This window comes from Piliocolobus tephrosceles, chromosome 18 (assembly GCF_002776525.5).
Source record: "Piliocolobus tephrosceles isolate RC106 chromosome 18, ASM277652v3, whole genome shotgun sequence".
Taxonomy (NCBI): Eukaryota; Metazoa; Chordata; class Mammalia; order Primates; family Cercopithecidae; genus Piliocolobus; species Piliocolobus tephrosceles.
Genome location: NC_045451.1, coordinates 29023652 through 29046611, shown reverse-complemented (window position 1 = coordinate 29046611; position 22960 = coordinate 29023652). Strand labels below are relative to the sequence as shown.

The following is a 22960-nucleotide window of genomic DNA, read 5'->3' as shown; positions in this document are numbered from 1 at the left end:
ACAAACACATGTACATGGAACTTCCGACTTCTTTCAATGGAAGTCTAGCCCCAGTCTATCCTTATCTATATCTATCTGTATGGATATATGTAAAAGTGTGGTTTCTATAATCTGTAATGGTTAAAAAATTTTCACTCAAGTCGCAAGAGCTAGATTTGAAAATGGTCCTATTTATCAAATTGTGATGTTTCTGTGTTTAACAATGTATTAAATACGACTAATACTTTTTTGCTAAAAGGAATAAAAGGAAGATAAATTCTACCTGTTAGCATTGCTATGAGAACTGAGGGAATTCAGGCAAAGAATTCAGGGCAGTCCCTCCACACAGGCAGAAAGGAAGGGCTCAGAATAGTGTGAGCTCTGAGACAATATGGAAAAGAAGCTGAAATTAAGGCTCAAAGAATAGGAAGAAGGAGGATGAGTAAAAGAAAGGGAAGGAGAAGGGGAAGGAGAAATTGTTGAAATTTCTGTTTGAGTGAAACATTTATTTTCATAATTGTTTACAGGCCTGCTTGTCATACAGTTTTATCCTTTCCTCTTCTATTGAACTTGTTCTTATCTTTCAATTCTAAGCATCAATATACCCCCTTGGCTACTCGCTCCCATGGTTATACCATGAACCTTTACAACACCAATCACTGCAACCTCTCATGATCTGAGTTTCCAATCATATTCTTGCCTCACTCTCCAGACTTTTGTCTTACTATCCTTTATTTAGAACTCTAAATACAACGAAACTTTGATTTCACAGAGACCTGCAATCCGTTCATCCTATCCCTTATCTTTCCTGTTTATCTTCACTTATTCCATAGCTACAATTCCATAGCCAGTAAACACAACAATTAAATACTTGCTGACTTGCATCAACGTTTTGCCTGCTACTCTCATTTCATATTACTTGCTTAGCAAAACCAACTCAAGTAAACGTAACTTTCTACCTACTCTTTACTTGTGCTCTTGTAGCTGAATATAGCTTGAGGAAAAGGTATAACTGGGATGATTTGTCTCACTTTAAATTCATAGTGACTAATCTCATGTTGCCCATTAATGCTACTGGCTCTTATACTACATTTATCAGACAGCTTCTCTCACATACACTACTAATGATATTTCATGCCTTTTTCTCTCTTCTCAAATCTCCAAAACTGCGCCCTTTCCCCCACTCTTAGATGACCTTGATTTTAATTTCATGTAATATAAGAAGGGGAATTCTACATGCTTTCATATGTGACATTATTTTTCACCCAAATGTGTCTTTAATCATATAATCTGTCTTTCCTCAAATTTCCATAAAACAACTGCCTGTACTCTTTAAAGCCAAACCTTCTCTTGTGCACAAGATCCCATTTTTTTCTTATAAAAGAACAAATCTTCAGCCATTCTTTCTCTCTTCTGTATCATCAGTTTTTCCCCCTAAGGTGAATTACGTCTATCAGCACATCAGCATGTAGTTGGATCTTCCATTGCAACAAATTCTGCTTCAATCTCACTTTTCTTTCCTTTACCACTCCGTGCTCTATTCTCTTTCATAGGAACATTCCTTGAATTGTCTAACTTCACTCCAATATCTTACATCATATTCCAATAATGATTTTGTCCCTAGAATGTAATAGCAACTGCTCTTATCAAAGTTCACCAATAACCTCCTGTTGCTAACCCAGTGGTCACTAGTCTCCATATTACTTGAGCAATCAGCAAATTTTGTCACATTTGATCCTTTCTCCTTTGGTGAGACTCATTCTTCACTCAGTTTTCTATTGCACATGCTCTCCTCATTCTACTCTGGCTGCTCATTTTCAGGCTCTTTTTTACCTTTTACTCCCAGTTTCTCTAATCTGTACGTATCAAATTGCTTCAGGACTCAAGCCCTTAATCCACTTCTTGACTTTATATTCTGTGAACATGTTGATGTATTCCAAATTTGTATCTCTAGTCCTAACTTTTTTACCTGCAATCCATATTCATATACACATTTTCCTACTTGATTTATCAACGTCAATGCCCCATGGGCATCTAAGACTTACGAACAAAACCAAACACCTGTTATCCTTCAACCCCAGTGCCTCCTCACCAAATAGTTTATCATTCCAGAGTTCCCCCCACTTTTGAAATCTTCATATTTCTCATTAATCAGGCCAAAATCTTTGGAATATTTCTTAGCTCTTAATTAATTCTTAATTCTTATTAAGAAATCCATCATCAAGTCTTGGCAGTACCATCAAAATATATCTTGAACCCATGAAATAATATACCAGATTTTGTTATAAAATAATAATAATACTGGAAGACTGGCTATGATTTTATATTCTGAGCTGAGTTATGGGAATAAAGCGATTCATCATATTATTCTGCCTAATTTTATATTGCTTAAATTTTCATGATAAACAATTAAAATCAATAAAGAAGTAAAAACAAAACATGGCCAGGCACGGTGGCTCATGCCTGTAATTCCAGCACTTTGGGAGGCCGAGGCAGGTGGATCATTTGAGGTCAAGAGTTCGAGACCAGCCTGGTCAACATGGTGAAACCCCATTTTCACTAAACATACAAAAATCAGCTGGGCGTGGTGGCATGCACCTGTAATCCTGGCTACTTAGGATGCTGAGGCAGGGGAATTGTTTGAACCTGGGAGGTGGAGGTGGCAGTGAGCCGAGATCATGCCACTGCACTCCAGCCTGGGTGACAAAGCAAGACTCTGTCTCAGAAAAAAAATAAAATAAAATAAAAAATAAAAACAGAAACAAAACGTATACTGAGTCTTACCACTTCTTACCCCCGCTTTAAGTACAACCAAGTCTCATTGGAACTACTGCAGTAATCTCCTTAGTCTAGTCTTACCATAGCAGTTGGAGTAAACCTTTTAAAACATAAGTTAGAGTATGCCATTCTTCTGCTTCAAAATCCTGTGATGACTGTTTGTCTCATTCACAGAATTAGTAGAAGTCCTTGTTCTTGTCTCTTGTTACCTCTCTAACCTCATCACGTAGTACTTTCCTTATGTTTCCTAAATATCCAAGAATCCTCCTCTTTTGAGATCCTTATGCTTGCTCTTCAGTCTGCCTAGGATGTTCTTCTCCTCAGAGATCCACATAGATCATTTCCTAATTTCTACCAAATCTTTGCTGCAATGTCACATTCTCATGGAAGTCTTTCCTGACCCCTGGCACTCCCTATGCACTTCTTATTCTTATTTTTCTCCATAGTCTTTATTACTTTCTACATACAAATTTTGTTTCCCTAATGCCCTTTCTCCTCACCACAATGTAATATTCCTACGGGCAAGGCTGCTTTTATCTTCTTTATCCACTGAGCTATTTTTCAACTTGATGCCTTAACTGAAATGTTAATTACTGTGTGGAACTCTCTATCGTCCTCCAACTCAGAATTCACCAATTTCGCCTTTATCTCACCCCTTCATTTTGATTACATTACCGTTATGGCCTTTGCCTCCTTTAATCAAGTTTGATGTTTGGTTGAGTACATGTGTATTTCTTTTCCTGATGATTGAGACTACATCATATTCATAATTTCATGCTTAAGTGTCCAGTATCATGCCTCATGTAAACATACACTGATCAGAACTGATGTGGTAGAGGTGGCAGAGAGATATGATATTTTTGATAGTTTTTTTTCTTACCAAATAAAATAAATTGTGTTACTGAGGAGGATAAATAAGCTGACTACAGTTAAATAAAAACTTTAATTCCAAAAAAGTTGATATTAAAATTTTATTCTATTATCTCCATTAATTTTGACTTTTTTGACTCTCAACTAGAGCCATAAAATATGCCACTGTCTCTGAGCAGTTAGCTGTGATGTTTGTTTGTTCATGTAGGTTTATTTAGCTGCTTGACACAATAACTTTCTAAAAGGTGTTGAATTTAACATTTCTCTCAGATTAGCAATAACTTTGTCAGGAAAGTTATTCTAACTCAGATCATCACAAATCTTTCTGACTGGTTAATGGTGTAGATAATGCAAGTGCCATAATTCACATCTTTTTATCCAACCCCTTGGGGTGTTTTATTTCATAAGTTAAAGAACAGCATATATTCCAAAACATGAAAGGTAGAATTCGCAGTGAAGTACTTCCTTCATAGATATCTAGCTATCCCCTCTTAGTACCTAAAAATCATTAGGAATAAAAACTGATCTTTGAGATCATAGTCTAACTTCCTGCTACCTAAACATTCAGAGACCAATGCTCAGAGGAAAGTCTCATGCCCAAGGCCACAGTTTTATCATCAACAGTAACAGCAAGCATTTATTGGGCATTTACTATGCCAGATACCAGGCTAGACATCTTACATAAAGTATGTTTACCAAGATGAGACTTAAAGAAGAAGTTTATACCTCCATTATACAGCTAGTAAGTGCTAGAACTAGAATTTAGTGCAGCCCATAGTCCAAAGCAGGCACTCTCAATCCCATTTTCATCTTGCTTCCTTAGTGGATTAACCTGGCAGAGAACTAAATGTTCTTGAGATTTATAGAATTTATAGAATTATGACATGCAATTCTTTTATATGTTTCTTTGCAATAATTTTTGACTTAATGGCTAAGTTGATTTGCATTATACATTTACCGGTAATAAAACACACTAGTGAGTTTTTATTGTATTTCTTTTGAGAAGTGAGGTCTTGCTATGTTGCTCAGGAGAGAGTGCAGTGGTGTCATCATAGTTCACTTGCAGCCTCAAACACCTGGGCTCAATGGATCCTCCCACCTCAGCCTCCTGAGTAGCTAGGACTACAGGTGCCTGCCGCCACACCTGGCTAAGTTTGTGATATATATATATATATCACATTATACTTCTCATTTGTAACTAGAATGACCTATGAAGTGTAACACAGTATAGCCAAAATGTTAAGGCTATGTGGCTGTGGAATTGAACCACCTGGGTTCAAATCCTGGCTTGGTATTTTACCATCTGTGTGGCTTTGGGCCAATTACTAGTGACTTTGTTTTCTTACGTGGAATAGTAATAGTATCTGATGTGTAAGTTTGTGATGAGTATTAAATGAAGTTAAATAAAAGCACCTGAAACACTTGCTGTTTGTTTGGTGCACCCAAAACATTTTATTCTTCTTAGCTAGTGCCATGTGCAAATCATCATATGTGCTTGAAATTAAAATAACTGAAATACAAGGGTGTTTCTTAGCTCTTATTTAGAGAAGACTTTATTACTTTCACAAACATTCACCCATTTGATCCTCAGATAAGGTATTTATGATGATATCCGTTTCACAAATGAGTATGTCTTTCTCCGTTCAGAAAGACTGAAAAATATTGCTAAGAAACCACACAAATAGTAAATATTAGAACTGGGATTTCAATGCCAGGTTTCTAGTCCAGTGATCTCTTCACTGTGCCATACAAAGTGAAAGACAGTTTCTGAAAAAGCTCCATATAAAGTACAGTGGGAGTGCAGATGAGAGAATTAAAACACTTTTTATGAGCATCATTCAATTTAATCCTCACAATAACACTGTGAGGTAGGCAGATAAGGTACCGGTATCTCCATTTTGCAAATGAAGCAGAGAAGCCTCCAAGATAGCCCCTGACTTGCTCAAGGTCACACACTGTTTTATGGCAGAACAAAGGCTGAACTAGGTGTTCCAACTTGCAGCAACATATATATGCTTCACATTGCTTTATGCTGTCTCAGAAAACCTCTGCTCACTGTTCAGGATTAGAAACCAGCTTTTTATGATTGACATGGAGGATTCCTTTTAGAATTCATGGTATATTACATTTTCAACGTGGTGTTTACATATTCTTTCCCCACTCTTCAGAGTTGAGGACTCTGCAGCTGATGGAGCTTGTTATCCATGAGGGAGCATATTGTGATAAAAAGAGAACAAGACTCAGAATCATAAGCATGACATTCTGGCCCTGGCTTAAAGCTTGGCAAAGTTAGCCTTCTTCTTAGAACCCCACTCTAGTTCTCTGTAAAATATAAAATCATGGCCCTGTACCTCAAAATGTTTTTAGTTCATTGAATGAGAGAATAGTGATTTTATTTCTCCAGTGGACTTAATGCATGTTCAAAAATGAAACATGCCATCCACAAATGTCATATATAAATGAACAAATGTTGAATGTAAGTTGACTGTATGTCCATGTCCAGCAGCATATTGAAAATAGAAGAGAAACCAGCAGATTCTCTGGAAGTAGTTCATCTTGAAAGGTTCATCTTACTGATAAATGTATAACCACACACTGAGTTAAGAGCTTTAGTGGAAAGGAACATGCTTCTGGGAGAGCATTTATGAAATGTGTGCATGATGTCTGTGTCATAATCAGATCTACATTTTGAAAAGATGACCATGACTAGAAAGTGGAAACTAGAGCAGAGGTCAGCCAGGTGGGTGCCAGAGCCATTTAGCAGGCTATTGCAGAAGTTCAAACAAAAGCTGATGGTAGCTTGGTCTAAGGGTATGTCAGTGGAGATGAAGCAGTGGAGAGAACTTTGTAGATATTTACAGGGCAAAACTGACAGGACTGGATGATGCATTGCACATGAATGGTGAGGGAGAAGGGGTTGTCAAGGACAGTCACTTGGTTTCTGGCATGTTCCAGTGTAGAGATGATTGTGTAATTTGCTGAGATTAGGATGCTGGAAAAGGTCCATATTTGAAATGAAGATCATAAATTCAGTTTTAGACAAGTTGTGCTTTACATACCTTTACAACATTCAAATGGGAATGTCAAGAAGGATCTTGGAAATGGGAATCTGGAACTCAGAGGAGAAGATTGGGACAGAGATATTTATCAGGAATGTGTCAGCATACGGATGCTCACTACAGCTAGAGAAGGGCAAGATGGTCCATCCCAAGAAAACAGAATGAGAAAAGAACCCAGAACCCAGTCACATTTATCATGGGGGTAGAGGCTGAAACTAAACAAACTAAGAATTTGAAATCAAAATCTGTTTTATCCCAACTCCCAAAATATAGCTTTTTTATTTGCAGTTACAGTAGCTATTTGTTACGTAACTAGTCTTACTTGTGTATTGATGTTGAAGCAGAGATTATAGGAAAACATCTTTTTAAAAAGCTCATTTCTAGATTTATCCTTTTCAACAATTTGAGAAAAAAAAAGAAAATTTAACCAAAACTTAGTGGAAATACCTCTAAACAAGAAGACCCATTTCCAGTCTTCATTATGCTTTATCTGGCAGTGAAACATCTTGAAAATTTTCTAAGATAGCATTGATTTCCAAACCTATGGTTTTAGGGTAAAAAGGAATGTGACATTTGAGTGGTTATCACTTTTATCACTCTGCTATCACTCTGAGTCCTATTTCGTTAAACACCATATTTCATTTTTGAAATCTTTTAATTGTTATAACATTCTGGCATTCACTAAAGAAATAAGGAATGAAAGTAGAACAGATAAAACGGAGATGCTAAAAATCTTTCCACTAAGAATAACATAACTCCTTCTCTACAAAGGAATGTTAATGTAACTCTTCCTCGTGAAGCAACTAATTAAGTATTTGACACCTCAAGGCAGCATTTGTTGCTCAACTCACAAGTTGTAACTAAATGTTAACACTCTGAGGCACTCAGGCAAGATAATATGTATTTACTAAAAATGCATGTTAGAGACTTGCTACAAATGATCCACTAAGATGCAGAATCATGTTTAATCTGTAAACTCTACTTCTGAAATGTAAAAATAGAAGTGAATTCAGTTAACACAAACACACATGGATATAGGACATTTTCTATTTTCTATTCCTAATGAGAAGTCTTAGAGTAGTGAGGTTTCTTTGAGTAGATCCCACTCTCTCAGTTTTCAAATAGTGAAATCAAGACCCAGGAAGGTGAAGTGACATGCCAAAGATGACCGAAATAAATGAGGATGGAACATAGAATAGAATCCAATTTTCTAGGCATTTCTAAGGTCACATTATGTGGAGATTTTCTGTAATTATTCTCTTTTAATTTCACATTTATTTTAAAAATTATGAGCCACAGCAACATAGTCATATTTTACGCTCAGTGAATCTATATGCTAAGTGTGAATAAAATATAAATGGAATATGGCCTTTTTTAAAAATAATTTACAATCAAGTCAAAGAAATATGCATGTCCATTAATACAATGTGATACGTAATATACTAGATGTATAAACCAAGAGCAACGAAAACACAAAAGAGACCATTTAATGGTAGTGGGTTCGAAGATATAAGGGTAGGAAGTTTCAGGTAAACATTTCTTTTGAATTGGTTTCCAATTGGGTTTCATTTGAAACACGTTTTTGCCAGAGTCGGAAGTGTGAGTCAACAGAAGGTAACTCCAGGCTCATCATACTGGTCATTAGAGAAATGCAAATCAAAACCACAATGAGATACCATCTCACACCAGTTAGCATGGTGATCATTTAAAAGTCAGGAAACAACAGACTCTGGAGAGGATATGGGGAAATAGGAATACTTTTACACAGTTGGTGGGAGTGTAAATTAGTTCAGCCATTGTGGAAGACAGTGTGGCGATTCCTCAAGGATCTAGAACCAGAAATAACATTTGACCCAGCAATCCCATTACTGGGTATATACCCAAAGGATTATAAATCATTCTACTATAAAGACACATGCACATATATGTTTATTGCAGCACTGTTCACAATAGCAAAGACTTAGAACCAACCCAAATGCCCATCAATGATAGACTGGATAAAGAAAATGTGGCACATATACACCATGGAATACTATGCAGCCATAAAAAAGGATGAGTTCATGTCCTTTGCAGGGACGTGGATGAAGCTGGAAACCATCATTCTCAGCAACCTAATACAAGAACAGAAGACCAAACACCACATGTTCTTACTCATAACTGGGAGTTGAACAGTGAGAGCACATGGACACAGGGAGGGAAACATCACACACTGGGGTCTGTCTGGGGGCTGGGGGCTAGGGGAGGGATAGTATCAGGAGAAATACCAAATGTAGACGGTGGGTTGATGTGTGCAGCAAACCACCATGGCACGTGTATACCTATGTAACAAACCTGTACGTTCTGCACATGTATCCCAGAACTTTAATAAAAGAAAAAGAAATGAAAAAAAAAAAAAAAAAAAAAAAAGGAAAGCAAAATAAGAAAAGGCAGAGAAGCTGACATGGACATAGGGGTTCTGGGGCAGCATGGATCATCACAGATGACTGTGCAAAGCTTTGGGCTACATCATGAAGGTCTTTGAACCTTGTTCCATGGAGGTGAGATCATATTAACCTAGAATGGCAGCTAGCACAAGGTTGTGGGCATGGAATTGACAGGTTATGTGTGTTACAAGGGTATCTTTGTCAATAGATGATAGCAAAAACCGAGACGACTAATGGCAAAACACTAGAAAAAGCTATTATTATAATGCACTACATTTAAGTGCCAACTAAAGCAGGGACCAGTTCTAGGCACAGGAGAATATACTCTACCCAGAGTATTGAGACCAGAATTAGGTCTCAATGTAAATTGCACAGTGCTACATCCCATGTTGCCATGCTTGACTTCATGCTTCAAAAGATGTCAGTGCTTAAGAGTTACAACAGGGACTGATCTGAGTAAAGCAGGAACATTATTGTTAGTGGGTCAAAGGATATGCTTTTAGAATAGAAACAGTTATTTTCCAAGACACTTTAACCAGGTAACTCCAAGTTCTTAAAATTAGAATTCATGAAATATAAATGTTTCTTATTAACTAACTCTTCTTATAGCCTCCTTGTAAAAGTCAAAGTGGACAAGTTGTCTACACACTTTTTAGCATGAGGAGTCAGACTTTATATATTTGATGCTGTATGTGAATTTTCATTGAGTAAATTTACAGTGAATGAATTCAGGCAGGCACAAGTGACTTGATTCCTTTACTTCGAGCCACTTATCCTGAATTTGACTTAACTCCCCCACACTGCCAACTTAGGGGGAAAGGAATGAAGTAAAGAAGCTTTGTCTGAAAATCTGTCTGGTGTTATAGATCATGACTCTGAGTGTTGCATATTTTCAGGTAATTATGTCTTCAGATTCATAGGACAGACCATCACTGAGACGGAGGAGGCTTGGGATCCCTGCTGCTTTTGCAGGGGTTGTTAACGCAGTGAGAGGCAGAGCAATCCAAGTTTACCCAAAGATTGGGTAAACTTGTCATATTCACTGTTCTCTTTTCTTCAGAACCCAGTGTGCTTATCTACCCATTTACAGAGGAGTGTGAACTACATTGAGCAGAGAGGAAACTCTTAATTACTGCTTCATGGAAAATTTACTTTAGGTGGTTAATGTTGGCCTGTAGTGGAACCAGAGAAATCCCACATAATGAACTGCCCTTCCAAACTCAGATGTTACTTACTTGTTGGGAAATGGTTTGCCATGCTTTGTTTACAGCTATTAAAGCCTGGGAAGGGTGATTAAAAACTTCATAGGAATCCCTGGGGCTAGAACTGAACAAATCTGTGAAAGACAACATGGCAGAAAATGCCACTTTCTCAATATGCTTTTGTATAAGGCTAGCAATTTGATGTCACCCCAGTAAAACCCAGGGAAGCCACACAGCAGTTTGGTAGCAGACACTCAGCCACCAGTGGGGACATCAGATACCATAAGACTATCCAGCTGTACTGTGGAACTCATGGAACTCATATTTCTTCTCAGTGTCCCTCAGAGAGCAAAGTTTCTAGCCCTTTAAAAATGATTATTTTCATTATTGGAACTTGTTCAATGTCTGTAGTTATGCTCACTCTTTTTGTTTTGACTTTATGTTTGCAAACAAAATTAGTAAGATAGAAAATATCAAAAAAGTTTTTTTTGGGGGGTGGGCAGGCCCCAAGGTCAGTGAAACCTATCTGTATAGTTTTTTCTATATGATTATACCTCTCATTAATTTATGTCCCCATATTCCTGGTTTTAAATACTTTGTTGAAAAGTCCCCTTCTTGGATACAGTAGGATTTATTTCTTATGAAGTTGTGGTGGTGTTTTGTTATTATAAAATAATAGCAGTGACTGCCGTTATGACATAATCCATATTAAGTATCAGGTGCCATGTATTTTGCTTTAGATGTTTGACCTACAGCATTTCATTTAATTCTTTCAGATATTGTGATACAAACATTTTTATAGCATGTATGTTGTACTTGAGAAATCTAGGGCTCAGAAAGTTTCATGTGAAGGCCAGAAACAGCCCGCCTGACTTGCCCCAGTCCTGAACTACTTACTCTGTAGTCTACATAGGTTTTTTTTTTTTTTTTTTTTTTTTTTTTTTTTTTTTTTTTTTTTTTTTAAGACAAGGTCTTACTCTACCACCCAGGCTGGAGCGTAATGGCATGATCTCAGCTCATGGCAACTTCTGCCTCTTGGCTCAAGCGATTCTCGTGCCTCAGCCACCCGAGTAGCTAGAATTACAGGTTCATGCTACCATGCCTGAATAATTTTTGTATTTTTTCTAAAAAGAGTGTTTCACCACATTGGCCAACCTGGTCTCGAACTCCTGGTCTCAAGTGATCTGCCCGCCTTGGCCTCCCAAAGTGGCAGGACTACAGGCATGAGCCACCATGCCTGGCCTACATAGTGTTTAGATGCAAATTCCCTTTGATATAAGCAGATTTCTGGAAAGTGGCACATAAAGTTGAAATGGTTAGATAAAACCATGCTTTAAAACCACTAAGAACCTGCATTGTAGAAACCAGTGGTCAACCCAGGGCAAAACTGGCAAGTGATTAGAGGTTGAACCATAGAGTTGTCTTGGAGGTGTATTTACATAGTAAGCACAGTGCATTTGCCTGAGTTCCATTTTACAGATCAATACCATGGAAGCATTTTCTAAAGATGCTTATTTATACTTTAAGACTGAGAAAGTAAGAATTGTCCATGTCAATGAATACGTTTATAATTTTTTTATGAATTATTAATTTTGGATACTTTTTGAAGGCTCATGAAGATTATTAAATCTTCCCCATTATGAAGTCCAACATCCTCTTTTATATGTAAGTGATATTTTCATTTCATTATCTTGAACATTTTTACCTGGACATGTCCAAATTTTCCTGCCTCTCTTTCCTTTAAAGTATACCTGTTCAGCAAAAGACATAAACAGATACTTCTCAAAAGAAGACACAGAAACAGCCAACAAACATATGAAGAAAGTGCTCAGCATCACTAATCATCAAAAATGCAAATCAAAACCAAAATGAGATATCATTCCACATCAGTCAGAATGGCTGTTACTAAAAAAAATAAAATAAAACAAGAGATGCTGGCAAGGTTGCAGAGAAAAGGGAATGCTTATACACTATTGGGAGAAATATAAATTTATTACTTTAGGCACTATGGAAAGCAATTAGGAGATTTTTGAAAGAACTTAAATCCACAATTTAGCCCAGCAATCCCATTAACTGGTATATATCCAAAATAAATTAAATAATTCTACCAAAAACAAGCGTGCACTAATATGTTCTGGATAAAGAAAATGTGGTACATATACACCATGGAATACTGTGCAGCCATAAAAAGGAATGAAGTTACTTCCTTTGCAGCAACATGGATGCAGTTGGAGGCCATAATCCTAAATAAATTAATGCAGGAACAGAAAACCACATACTACATGTTCTCACTTATAAGTAGGAGCTTAACATTGAGTACTCAGGGACATATAGATGGCAACTGTAGATATGGGACTGTCAGATAGGAGGGAGGGAAGGAGGAGGGCAAGGATTGAAAAACTGTTGCATACTATACTTACTACCTGGTCGTGACAGGATCAATCATACCTCAAACCTCAGCATCACACAATATACCCATGTAACAAATTTTCACAAGTACCCCAGAATCTAAAATAATGAAATAATTTAAAAAATAAAATTAAAGTACAGAAGAGTACCTGTTGAAAGGGTTATGGCTAGCATGACTTGGAACACAGTTATTTCATCCAATTTATTTAGTACTTGTAAGAATAAAGTCAATTATGAAAGCTGTCCTTCCTTATATATACCCAAGGTGTTTGACAGGCAAATCTGACCTTTGATAACAATGTTGCTTGAAGGTCTAGAAAAGATGCTATGAAATGATTCATAGCAAATGATAGACAAATTCATCCTCTCAGCAGTCTCTAAGGGCTCATTGTCCCTTTTTCCCCTCATGTCTTTTACCCAAAGTTCCCATGATCCAAAGAAGTTCCTTATTTTTCCACTATTGTTGAATGATATCATTATTAGATTTAGAGGATGAAATTCCAGATTTCATTCTTAAGTGTGATACCCACTAACTGTGAAGGCTTTGAATAAATCATGTTGCTTTTCTAAATCTCACTTTCTATATGTAAAACCATGATAACGAAACCACCCTATCTGTATCAATAAGCTACCTGAGGCACTGTGTATAAAAATTCTTCTGCTAAAAAAATAAATAAGCAAAATTCCCTATATCCATGTGCTCAATCTCTGTAAGCTATATACAGCAAGGCATACAATTCTTTTATGAGGATTTGCTTTTAAAAAGCAACTTGCTGACCTAAATGATCTTAATTTGGTAGAATATAGCAGTGTGGTATGTGGCAAATGGGAGCATTGTTCCATATTTCTTAGGCTTACCTACTTTAGATTACTGTTTAATCTCATCCAGACCCCTACTCTTCTAGAAGTCAGAATTCAGCCTTCCAGAAACTTCACACTGCACTTCTAAAAGAATACCTAAACCTCAGGCCATATCCGGATTCATACAGGGTGCTTTTTCTCTATTGTGGTAACACATGTCTTTCATTTTACAATTTTAACTATTTGTAAGTGTACAGTTGTATGATATTAGTGCATGTGCCTTGTTGTGCTACGATCACCACTATCTGTCCACAGAATTTTTCATTATCTCCAATTAAAATTATGTACCTATTAAACACTAACATCCCATTCTCCCATCACTTAGCTCCTGGCAACCATTCAGGGTGCATATTTTAAAATACTAGCAGTGCTAGATAAAATAATGCTAACCCCTATAACAAATAATCCCTAAAATATATAATGGCTCAAAACTATTTCTGACTCTAGAAGGTATGGAAGGGATGTTACTGATTGTCAGGCAGTTCTTTTCCCAGCTCTTCTCTAGAATTATTACAAATTTTGATTGTTCCATCATCCCCCATATGGCTTCCAAGGTCATCATACTTCCTTACCTCAAGACAACAGGTGAAGGAAGAGAACATGGTGAATTACCCATGTGCAGTTTACTTTAGGCCAGGCCTGGAATCAGCACACATCACATCACATACACTCAATCTCTTGCTGTGACTCAGTCACATGGCCTCAACTAGACTTCAGAGAAGCCGAGAAATATGGTTTAGTACATGAAGAAGAAATTTCGGGTTTGAGGATAAGCCAGCCAGTCTCTGCCATCAGTTATATTAAGAGTGTAGATATGCCTAGGAATCATCATTCATGCACTTAGAACTTTTACTTTTTGAAAATCTAATTTTCCCTGGCAGAAAAAGATATTTCATTTTAACTATTTCCAAAACCAAAACGTATCGGAATGGCAAAATTAAAGTGGACATATAATTCCACTGAGAAGCAAGAGATATTATCTAGATATAGAAACCTTGAGAAAGAGTTGAGAAGCTTAGAGGAAGTCACTTCTTCACTCAGTTAAATCAGCTAAATGTCCAATGAGAACATCTAGAATGTTCAGAAGCTCTAGAATTATGTGTGTCTTTAAAGAATACTTCAATAGTTATCATTTCTAAAATGTCAGCATCCATATCCAAAGGGTTTGCCATCTCTTAATATGCACTATAAATGCAACCGTGATCAGTAGATTAATTCATTAGTTTGCAACATTGAGGAAGTTTTTAGTTGATAAATGTATTGATATTGAACACATATAGATGTGGCTTGAAGAGCAAAACAAATAGGCATATGTTACAGTTTCTGTTCACGCAGGAAGGAATCTACTTCCTTTCACTAATTGCACTTAAAGTAACCACAGGGACTCAGGCTCCATACATAGAACACTTAGCATCTGCGTTTTCCTTTCATACAATGAGAGAAAATGCATAAATGCATTTGTTGGCAATACTGACAAAGACCGATTTGTGGAATAATTGAAACCTTGATTTCTGTCATTAGCCGGATGTTTACAAAACCCATCTTCCTGTCTACATTCCAGATGTTTCTACTTATTTTAATAGCTCTTTGTTTTACATGGGTTTTGAATTCAAAATTGTAAAGTGTCAAGCAAAAAGACTTTAGTTTGCAAATTTCATGGAGAATGACATAAGCTTAAACTCCTCAGAATTCTTGCAACATTTATCTGTAGGTCCTTCCAATTAGCTTATTTTCTGTAGAAAGCCTGAGGTCTTGAATTATGTCCTAGAGTCAACATTAGATGATCGAGCAACCCTTTGGTTCACCTCACTACTCTTGCACATCAGATACAAATTTTGGAAGGAAGTATTCTTTTTGGAATAATCTTTCTCTGCAACTTTGATTTCTCAGGGAACGAGCGTTGAATACAACACAGCCTGGGTCCCTTCAGCTCACCGTGGGAAACCTGAAGCCAGAAGCCATGTACACCTTTCGAGTCGTGGCTTACAATGAATGGGGACCAGGAGAGAGTTCTCAACCCATCAAGGTGGCCACACAGCCTGAGTGTGAGTATGAAAAGGAACGGGCCACTTTTAGAAAGTGTTTGTTTTCCTCTGCAGTATCCTTGATACCTTTGCGACGTGATAAAAATGGAAGAACTTTTCTTTTCTTTTAAGTAACCTATATAACTTAAGGACTTTTAAAAGTAAGATGACTTGTAAATAGAATGGCCTCTTCACTTAGGCCATGTACCGTAATGGCAAATTAACCTCTATAAAGGTCTAATCTATCTATGCAGTCTACATATTCATTTCCTAAGAAAGTGATTTACTTTGCCTAACAGTATTGTATCATCATCGTTGGGCTTCAGCCTCCTCTGTTGAATTTTCAGATTTTTTGAGTTTGTAAAGAGTGTAACATCAAAGGTAAAAGAACAACAGCATACAACTTCTAAATCCAGGGACTAATTTAAAAGTGTAAACATGCATCTGTATGCACTGAAAAAGCTACTAAAAGCAAATTGAGACTTGAGGAATATGATAATCTCTTTTGGATAATCTCACTCTCCTCTACTTTGAATCACTAGATTCAGCTATTTTTTTTTTTTTTTCCACGAAGTAAAGCAGCTGAATGTTCTTTGACCAACATATAATTCAATGATTTCTACTTTGATAAAGGAAGAGCTCCAAAATTACATATTGAAAACTATTTCTGTACTTGACAAAATTTTGTTTTTACTTGTGCATTTCAAATGTTTTTTGACAAGATTAGTTACTGATGAGCCATTCGCCAAATTTGTTTTGTTTCACATTTTAAAAAATTGGAATTTAAAATCAAAATGAAATGCATGGCTACTTGTTAACAAGCTGCCTTATGTTAAACATCTAACTGCACCTATTTCCTTTTAATATAAATACATTTATAATGATATTTTGTTTTCCTCTTCATTTTACATGAAACTGTATTTAACTTCAAAATCACCTCTTGTATTTTGGGAATAAGGTGAAGTAGAGATTGGAAATACTTTAACTGGTAATTGTGAGAGAGTAACCTTTGTATTCTGTCACTTCTTGAGTGGTTTAAATCAGCATGTCGAAGAAGAGAGAACAGAAGATACAGTCTGAGTGATCTCCATCCTTTATTTCATTTGGCCAGGGCTACAGACACAAGATGATAACACATCAGAATAAAGTATGAATTGAAGGGCGGGAAGAGGGCTAAGCTGTAGAATGGTACAAATTTTGCCTCACAGAAATAAAAGCTCAGCAACTTCAAAAGCATAGTCATGTTGAGGTTCCGGACAGTTATTTGGAAATGCAGGCCCTCAGGCATCATAATAATTTGTAGGATCCAAATAATTTCTGTTTGCAAAGTAAAACCACAGGGAAATATTGTTAAAAATTGTGAAGATTATGGGATGACTACAGCAGAACATGAGGCCTTGCACAACTTCCCTCTTTGCTGCCCATGGAGCTGGTCCTGCTCCCAGGTTTCTCTTCTGGACAATTTTTTGTTGCTGTACTGAGTTAAATCACTAGACCGTGCAAATTTCCCCTTCATAATGTCTATATTAACATAACATTTCAGTCTTCTTTTTTTTATTTTTGGGACAGAGTCTCACTGTGTTGTCCAGGCTGGAGTGCAGTGGCACAATCTCGGCTCATTGCAACCTCCGCCTCCCGGGTTCAAGCGATTCCCAGCTAATTTTTGTATTTGTAGTAGAGACGAGCTTTCACCATGTTGGCCAGACTGGTCTTGAACTCCTGACCTCAAATGATGCCCCCGCCTCAGCCTCCCGATGTGCTAGGATTACAGGCATGAGCCACCGTGCCCAGCCCAACATTTGAGTCTTCAATTGCTTTACTGACTTTCTCTTCATAGATCATCTATGTAAAATCAATAACATTTATGATCATTTTGTATTTTTGATTAAAAACAAATTAAGCTCTCTCTATATATCACACTCTGTATATGTTATATGCCATGTGGTTGATAGGTCAGCAGTTTAAAAACTTAAAGAAACTCTTGGTAAATTTTCTAATATTGGAACTAACTTTAAAAGCATGCTAATTTTCAAAAGATCAAATCTCTGTGAATTAACTGAATTTTTCATCTCCTAGTTATAAATTATCATACAATTGTTATACTGTACTTTTCAGAGCTGACTAATCATGATTACATTACACTTCTGATAAAAATCCTGGTTGGTTAACCTTGCTTTCTAAGAATGAGCATTTTTTTTCTTTGATCAATACTATTGTTTCTAAGCATTCAACTCAAAAAAGCAATTTTCAGCATTTTAAATTTTTGTTTTAAACACCAACATTCCCAAGCCAAGGTAAAATATTTTCCTTTTTGGCGCTGGCTAACAACGCTCATTCCATAAAAAATTAAAAAATAAAAATAAAAAAACTATGATACAACGATACAATATATTCTGCTATTTTAATATAATTAAGTTAAAAAGAATAATGATTGTATCACACATATGGCCTTAACTTTGTAAAACACAACCAATGACATAACTCAATTCATAAGTATGTTTAATGAACATTTATTATATTTCTAACACTGTTCCAGGCTGCATGAGGCATGTTAGAAAAGCATACGTGAGTAATAAAGCAGCAGTATTTATGGATCTCAGCAGATTTGGGGGGAAGCAAATATTTTAAATATGTAACAATAACAAAACAACTCAAGTAGGGGAACTTATAAGAAGTTGGTACATGGAATACAAACAATCTGAGTCACAGATTTGCTCGTGGGCCGGTGACCTGTGATGGCTGCAACATATTACCTAGTTAATTTCTTATGCCCAAATCGTACTGCATACACCTCCTCCAATCAGTCTTGTAATCCAGTTACAATGACAGCCACCTCTATGCTTTATATATCACACATTCCTTCCCATTCAGAAAGCAGTGTGAAATATGTGTGCAGAGGACCTCACTGGACCCAAGTCTCTATAAGCATTTACTTTGCTTAATTATTAGCGTAAATGATAAGGTACACAATAACAAAAGCATAATTGAATAAAACGTGTTGATTGTTGGTATTGTTGTCACATATAAATTATATTCTCTAAGAAATGAAAATGAAGAATCTTTCTGCTTTAGAAACATGATGCAGCCATGAATTTTTTTCATTAATGGCAGCAATAACAGCCTTAGAATGCTAACCATATTTTGGCCTTTAGTAACAGCATCGTTCTACTAAATTACCCATTTTCTTACCAATATATGAAATAAGAATAATTTCCTTCGCAGATCACTGTTTATTTGCACTATGACTTGATTCTGTTTCATTGAACATTGCCCCTGGATAATTCATCCCTTACTGAGTAGATAAGTAGTTAGGAATAAAGTAACCTGCATAAACAAGATATTCAGAATATCCTTTACATGTGTAAAAGAGTTAGCCAATTCCTTCAATTCATGTATATTGAGTACTGCTAAACTCACTTGACGTCTTTCTTACAGACATTAGAATAAATAAATAATATTATCATAAGTGATAGGCATTGCATGTGTATTTTATCTTCTGTTGGTAACATAAAATGCCATTTTGGCAATCTGAAAGTATTTCTAGGATAAGGAGCACTTACTTCATCTTCTCCAAGACTGCTCAGTAAGACACCAATTACTGAAGAAGATGGAATATACCAGAGATCCTATGGCTCCTTTCAGTTCCGTTTCTTTCCCTTTCCTTCCTCCTATCCTCCTTCCCACCATCCTTCCCTCTTTGTTATAAGCCCATCTTTCTGTCCTTAAGAGAAAATGTGAGGGCTGATTTTATTACTTCACTAGATTATCAGAATTTAGAGGCAAGATCAGGTTAAAGAAAACGTTTTCATCAATATCTCTTTTCTGACAAAATGATCTTATCTTTTGAAAATGGGTCTCAGGTGAGTATGTGTTTGGTTGCTGCTTTTATCAATGATTTTCCAAATGTGATGTGATAATTGTACACTAAAATTACGTAGCTTGTATACAAATTGAATTTCAAGTTTTTCATATTATTTGAAAATATCAGCTCTATTATACAAACCATATTCGCAAAGAATAAAACTGATGGAATATATGTCTGAAATATAAATCAGCCAGTAACTGTTTCTAAAAGTGCATACATTTTGTGGTAATCATTTAAAGAGATCAACAGCCCAAGATCCAGTTTATGAAATAATCACTCGAAATAGAAAGGCTTGATTTATATGAAGGTTTGTGTCCCCTGATGATATCTTTCTTTTGCTAAACCCTTGCCCATTCTCCCTGCCTTTATGGTGTATAATTTCTCTACTGTATTATCAGCCAGGATTTAAGTCCCTGTCTGCTTAAGACTTGTCTAATCTTTTCATACCACATGTGGAGATTTTTGGAATTATTATTTGCAGCCCTTTAAGATCCTGTTAAGGCAGTTTAATCATAAAGGATGTTAAAATGGACCACATACTGGCTTGAGGGCTTGAGTTAGAATCAGAAGCCTATTTGCAAGACCACAACTCAATTATCTACAAAACTCTTTTATATTTAAGAGTTGTAAGTAATATTCTTAATCTATTATATTCTTTACACTAAAAAGATGAGTGAAAGCAACCCACCAAGTTGAGTGACTTTAGAATATATTATCTAGAGGAATAGCCGTGTTTGCTTCTTTCTTCCTTCATGAGATTTTAAAAACTGTAATAGGGCTCTACTTGTATGGTTGTTAGGAAGAGAACAGAGAAGTTCAAATAATGTCTCTGAACATTATTACCTGTACCCTAGAGCAAGTTTGTCAATCATTGAGACCTCAGTTTCCTGAACTATAAATGGGAGTATCATTTATTCCTCCTCTTTCTAAGTTGCAAAAATGAAATATGATAACACATGGGCAGCCACTGTGTCTTGCCTGACATCTCAATTTAAAAAAAAGAGAAAAGCTGCCTGATTCAACGGGATCAAATAAGAACATAATTTCAACTGCTCTACATTTACAAACAAAGTGGGATACTCACCAGTGGGATAATCACTTGGGTAAATAAGGCTAATATAATACCTCAGTTATAGTTTAGAACTAGCTTGATCACTATATAGTCAGCACGTTTACATACTCTGTTACTCTCTCCCTAATTAACCTCTCCTTAGCATTTGGCAGGCTGTTATAGATTGGCTTGTCTCAATTTTGAAGTCTTATGAACAGAAAGTGCTACACGATCCCATAAAATGTATCACAGCATTTCCATTTTATAAATAAAGCCATGTGTCAGTTAAGGAAGGATATATATTCCAAGAATTGTATCATTAATTGATTTCATTTTTCTGAGAACATCATAGTGTCTTACACACACCTAGATGGTAGAGCCTACTACACACTTGGGCTATATGTTGTAGCCTATCACTCCTAGGCTGCAAACCTGTACAGCGTGTGACGGTACTGAATACTGTAGGCAATTATAACACAGTGGCAGATATTTGTACATCTGAGCATATCTAAACATAGAAAAGGTAATGCATTGCATTACAGTGATATGATGGCAAGATGTCACTAGGCGATAGAAATTTTTCAACTTCATTATATTCTTATGGGACCACCTTGGTATATGTGGTCTGTTGCTGATCAAAGCATTGTTACACTTGGCTGTCGTTGCTTGGTTGATGCTGGTAGAATCTGGTTTGGGAAAGATATAAAATATCAGTTATATTTATTTAAGGACGGTTCCATAAATTAAGCAAACTAAGTTGATCACAGCTCTGTCTAGCTCATTACTTTCATCACTTGATTTACAACTATTAACTGCACTGCACTGAGATTTGAATAAATACTTGGGATGACCACATGGCAAATCTGTCAGCTCGACAACAGTTCAGTTGTCCGATCCCGTACACGGCTAGACATAAATAATGGAAAGAAGTAAAGATAAGCACTGGCATAGCATCTTTTTTGGTAGCATACAAATCCATTATTTAAAAAGTCTCTGGATGTAAAAAAATGTTTTCAGATATTATAAATAAGAGATGGGCAATGTTAAAAACTTACGGTTTAGTAGCCTCTGTGACCAAAGGCTTAAGAAATTCATTTGGATTTAATGGTCAATTAGGCTAGGTATAATGTCTTTTATAATGACACATATTAGTGGAAAGATTAGAGGTAGGCTTGAGATGATGGGCTGTATAATCACCCCTAGAAGACTTCAAGGCAAATGTGAGTCACTGTGCTCTTTCTTCATTCATTTAAAAATATTTATTTTGTGCTAAGTTCTAGACCTACAGTTACCAGTAATGACAAGCCACATTTGTCTATTTAAATTTAAAAATATTGAAATAAAATAAAATTTAAAATTCAGTTTCTCAGTCACAATAGCCCCATTCCAACTGCTTAGTAGCACTTAAAATTTAAATAGAATTAAAAATCAAAAATTCAACTTATCTGTCTTACGAGCCATATCTCACAAATTCATAGATGATTACTGGCTACTGTATTGGAGATCACAGAGACCATTTCCATTATTTCAGAAAGTTCCGTGGGACAGCAGCAGTCTAGGCACTATGCTGGTAAATGAGGATAAAAAAGCAAGTCAGAAATGATCCTAACTCTCAAGGCACTGGTAGTCTGGTGGAAAAAAACTTTAAGTAGAATTCATTAAAATCAACTTTCACAGATTTCATCTCCCTGAACAAAATTGTTCAGTTTTGCTCAAAACAAAAAAGTTAATTATGTGCTAAATTAATAGACATGATTTTTAAAGGCCAGATAATCTAGACCTGAAGATAGTCTGTTTATTTACTTAAGTTAATCACATTAAAAATCTGTTACCTGAAAAAATACGTAAGTGTCTTCCAAAGTTCAACTGAAGGTGAAGGACATAGATTACTAGTTGCTTGGGTTAAACAGTGATATATCGTAAGTGTAATTTCCCTAAGAAGCTTCTGTTGGCTCTCTTATTTTCTCTTTTCTTTTGAGCAAACATTATGATTCAGGCTTCTTTAGTTGGTATAACCAAACATCTAGAAAATTTATCTGCTTCATGAGAAATTACATAGAAAGCTAATTTCTCATAGATAGATGTAAGGGAGTGTAGGAAAGGGGATAAGAAAGTGGCATAGTAATGTTTGGTTTTCAGGCAGCACTGTCAACTAGTCTGGGAGAAAGAGGTTCCCTAAGTAGATCTGATTTGGGTTTAATCGCCTAATTTGGTTATATACCCTACTAAACGTGAAAGCAGTTGGTTTGCTAAGCTGAATTAGAGCAAAAGCCGGCATGAACATCTTTGGGGATATTGTCATCATGCTGGTGCAGCCGAATGAAACTCTACTCCAAGGATATGAGCTGAGCTGCTTTAGGCAACTGCTTTGATGGAGAGCTGATGAATACTACCAAGAAAGAGTAAAGATAGAAAGGAATAAGGCATTTTAATCACATA

The 22960-nt window shown here is 36.2% G+C and overlaps 1 protein-coding gene across 1 annotated transcript in view; it reads left to right on the top strand.

The window, feature by feature from the left end:
• Positions 1–22960, top strand: part of DCC (DCC netrin 1 receptor) — a 1259004-nt gene that overhangs the window by 845318 nt on the left and 390726 nt on the right. Inside the window, exon 9 of the mRNA XM_026455168.2 lies at positions 15472–15626. Within this exon, the coding sequence (XP_026310953.1) occupies positions 15472–15626 (155 nt within the window). The remainder of the gene's footprint in view (positions 1–15471; positions 15627–22960) is intronic.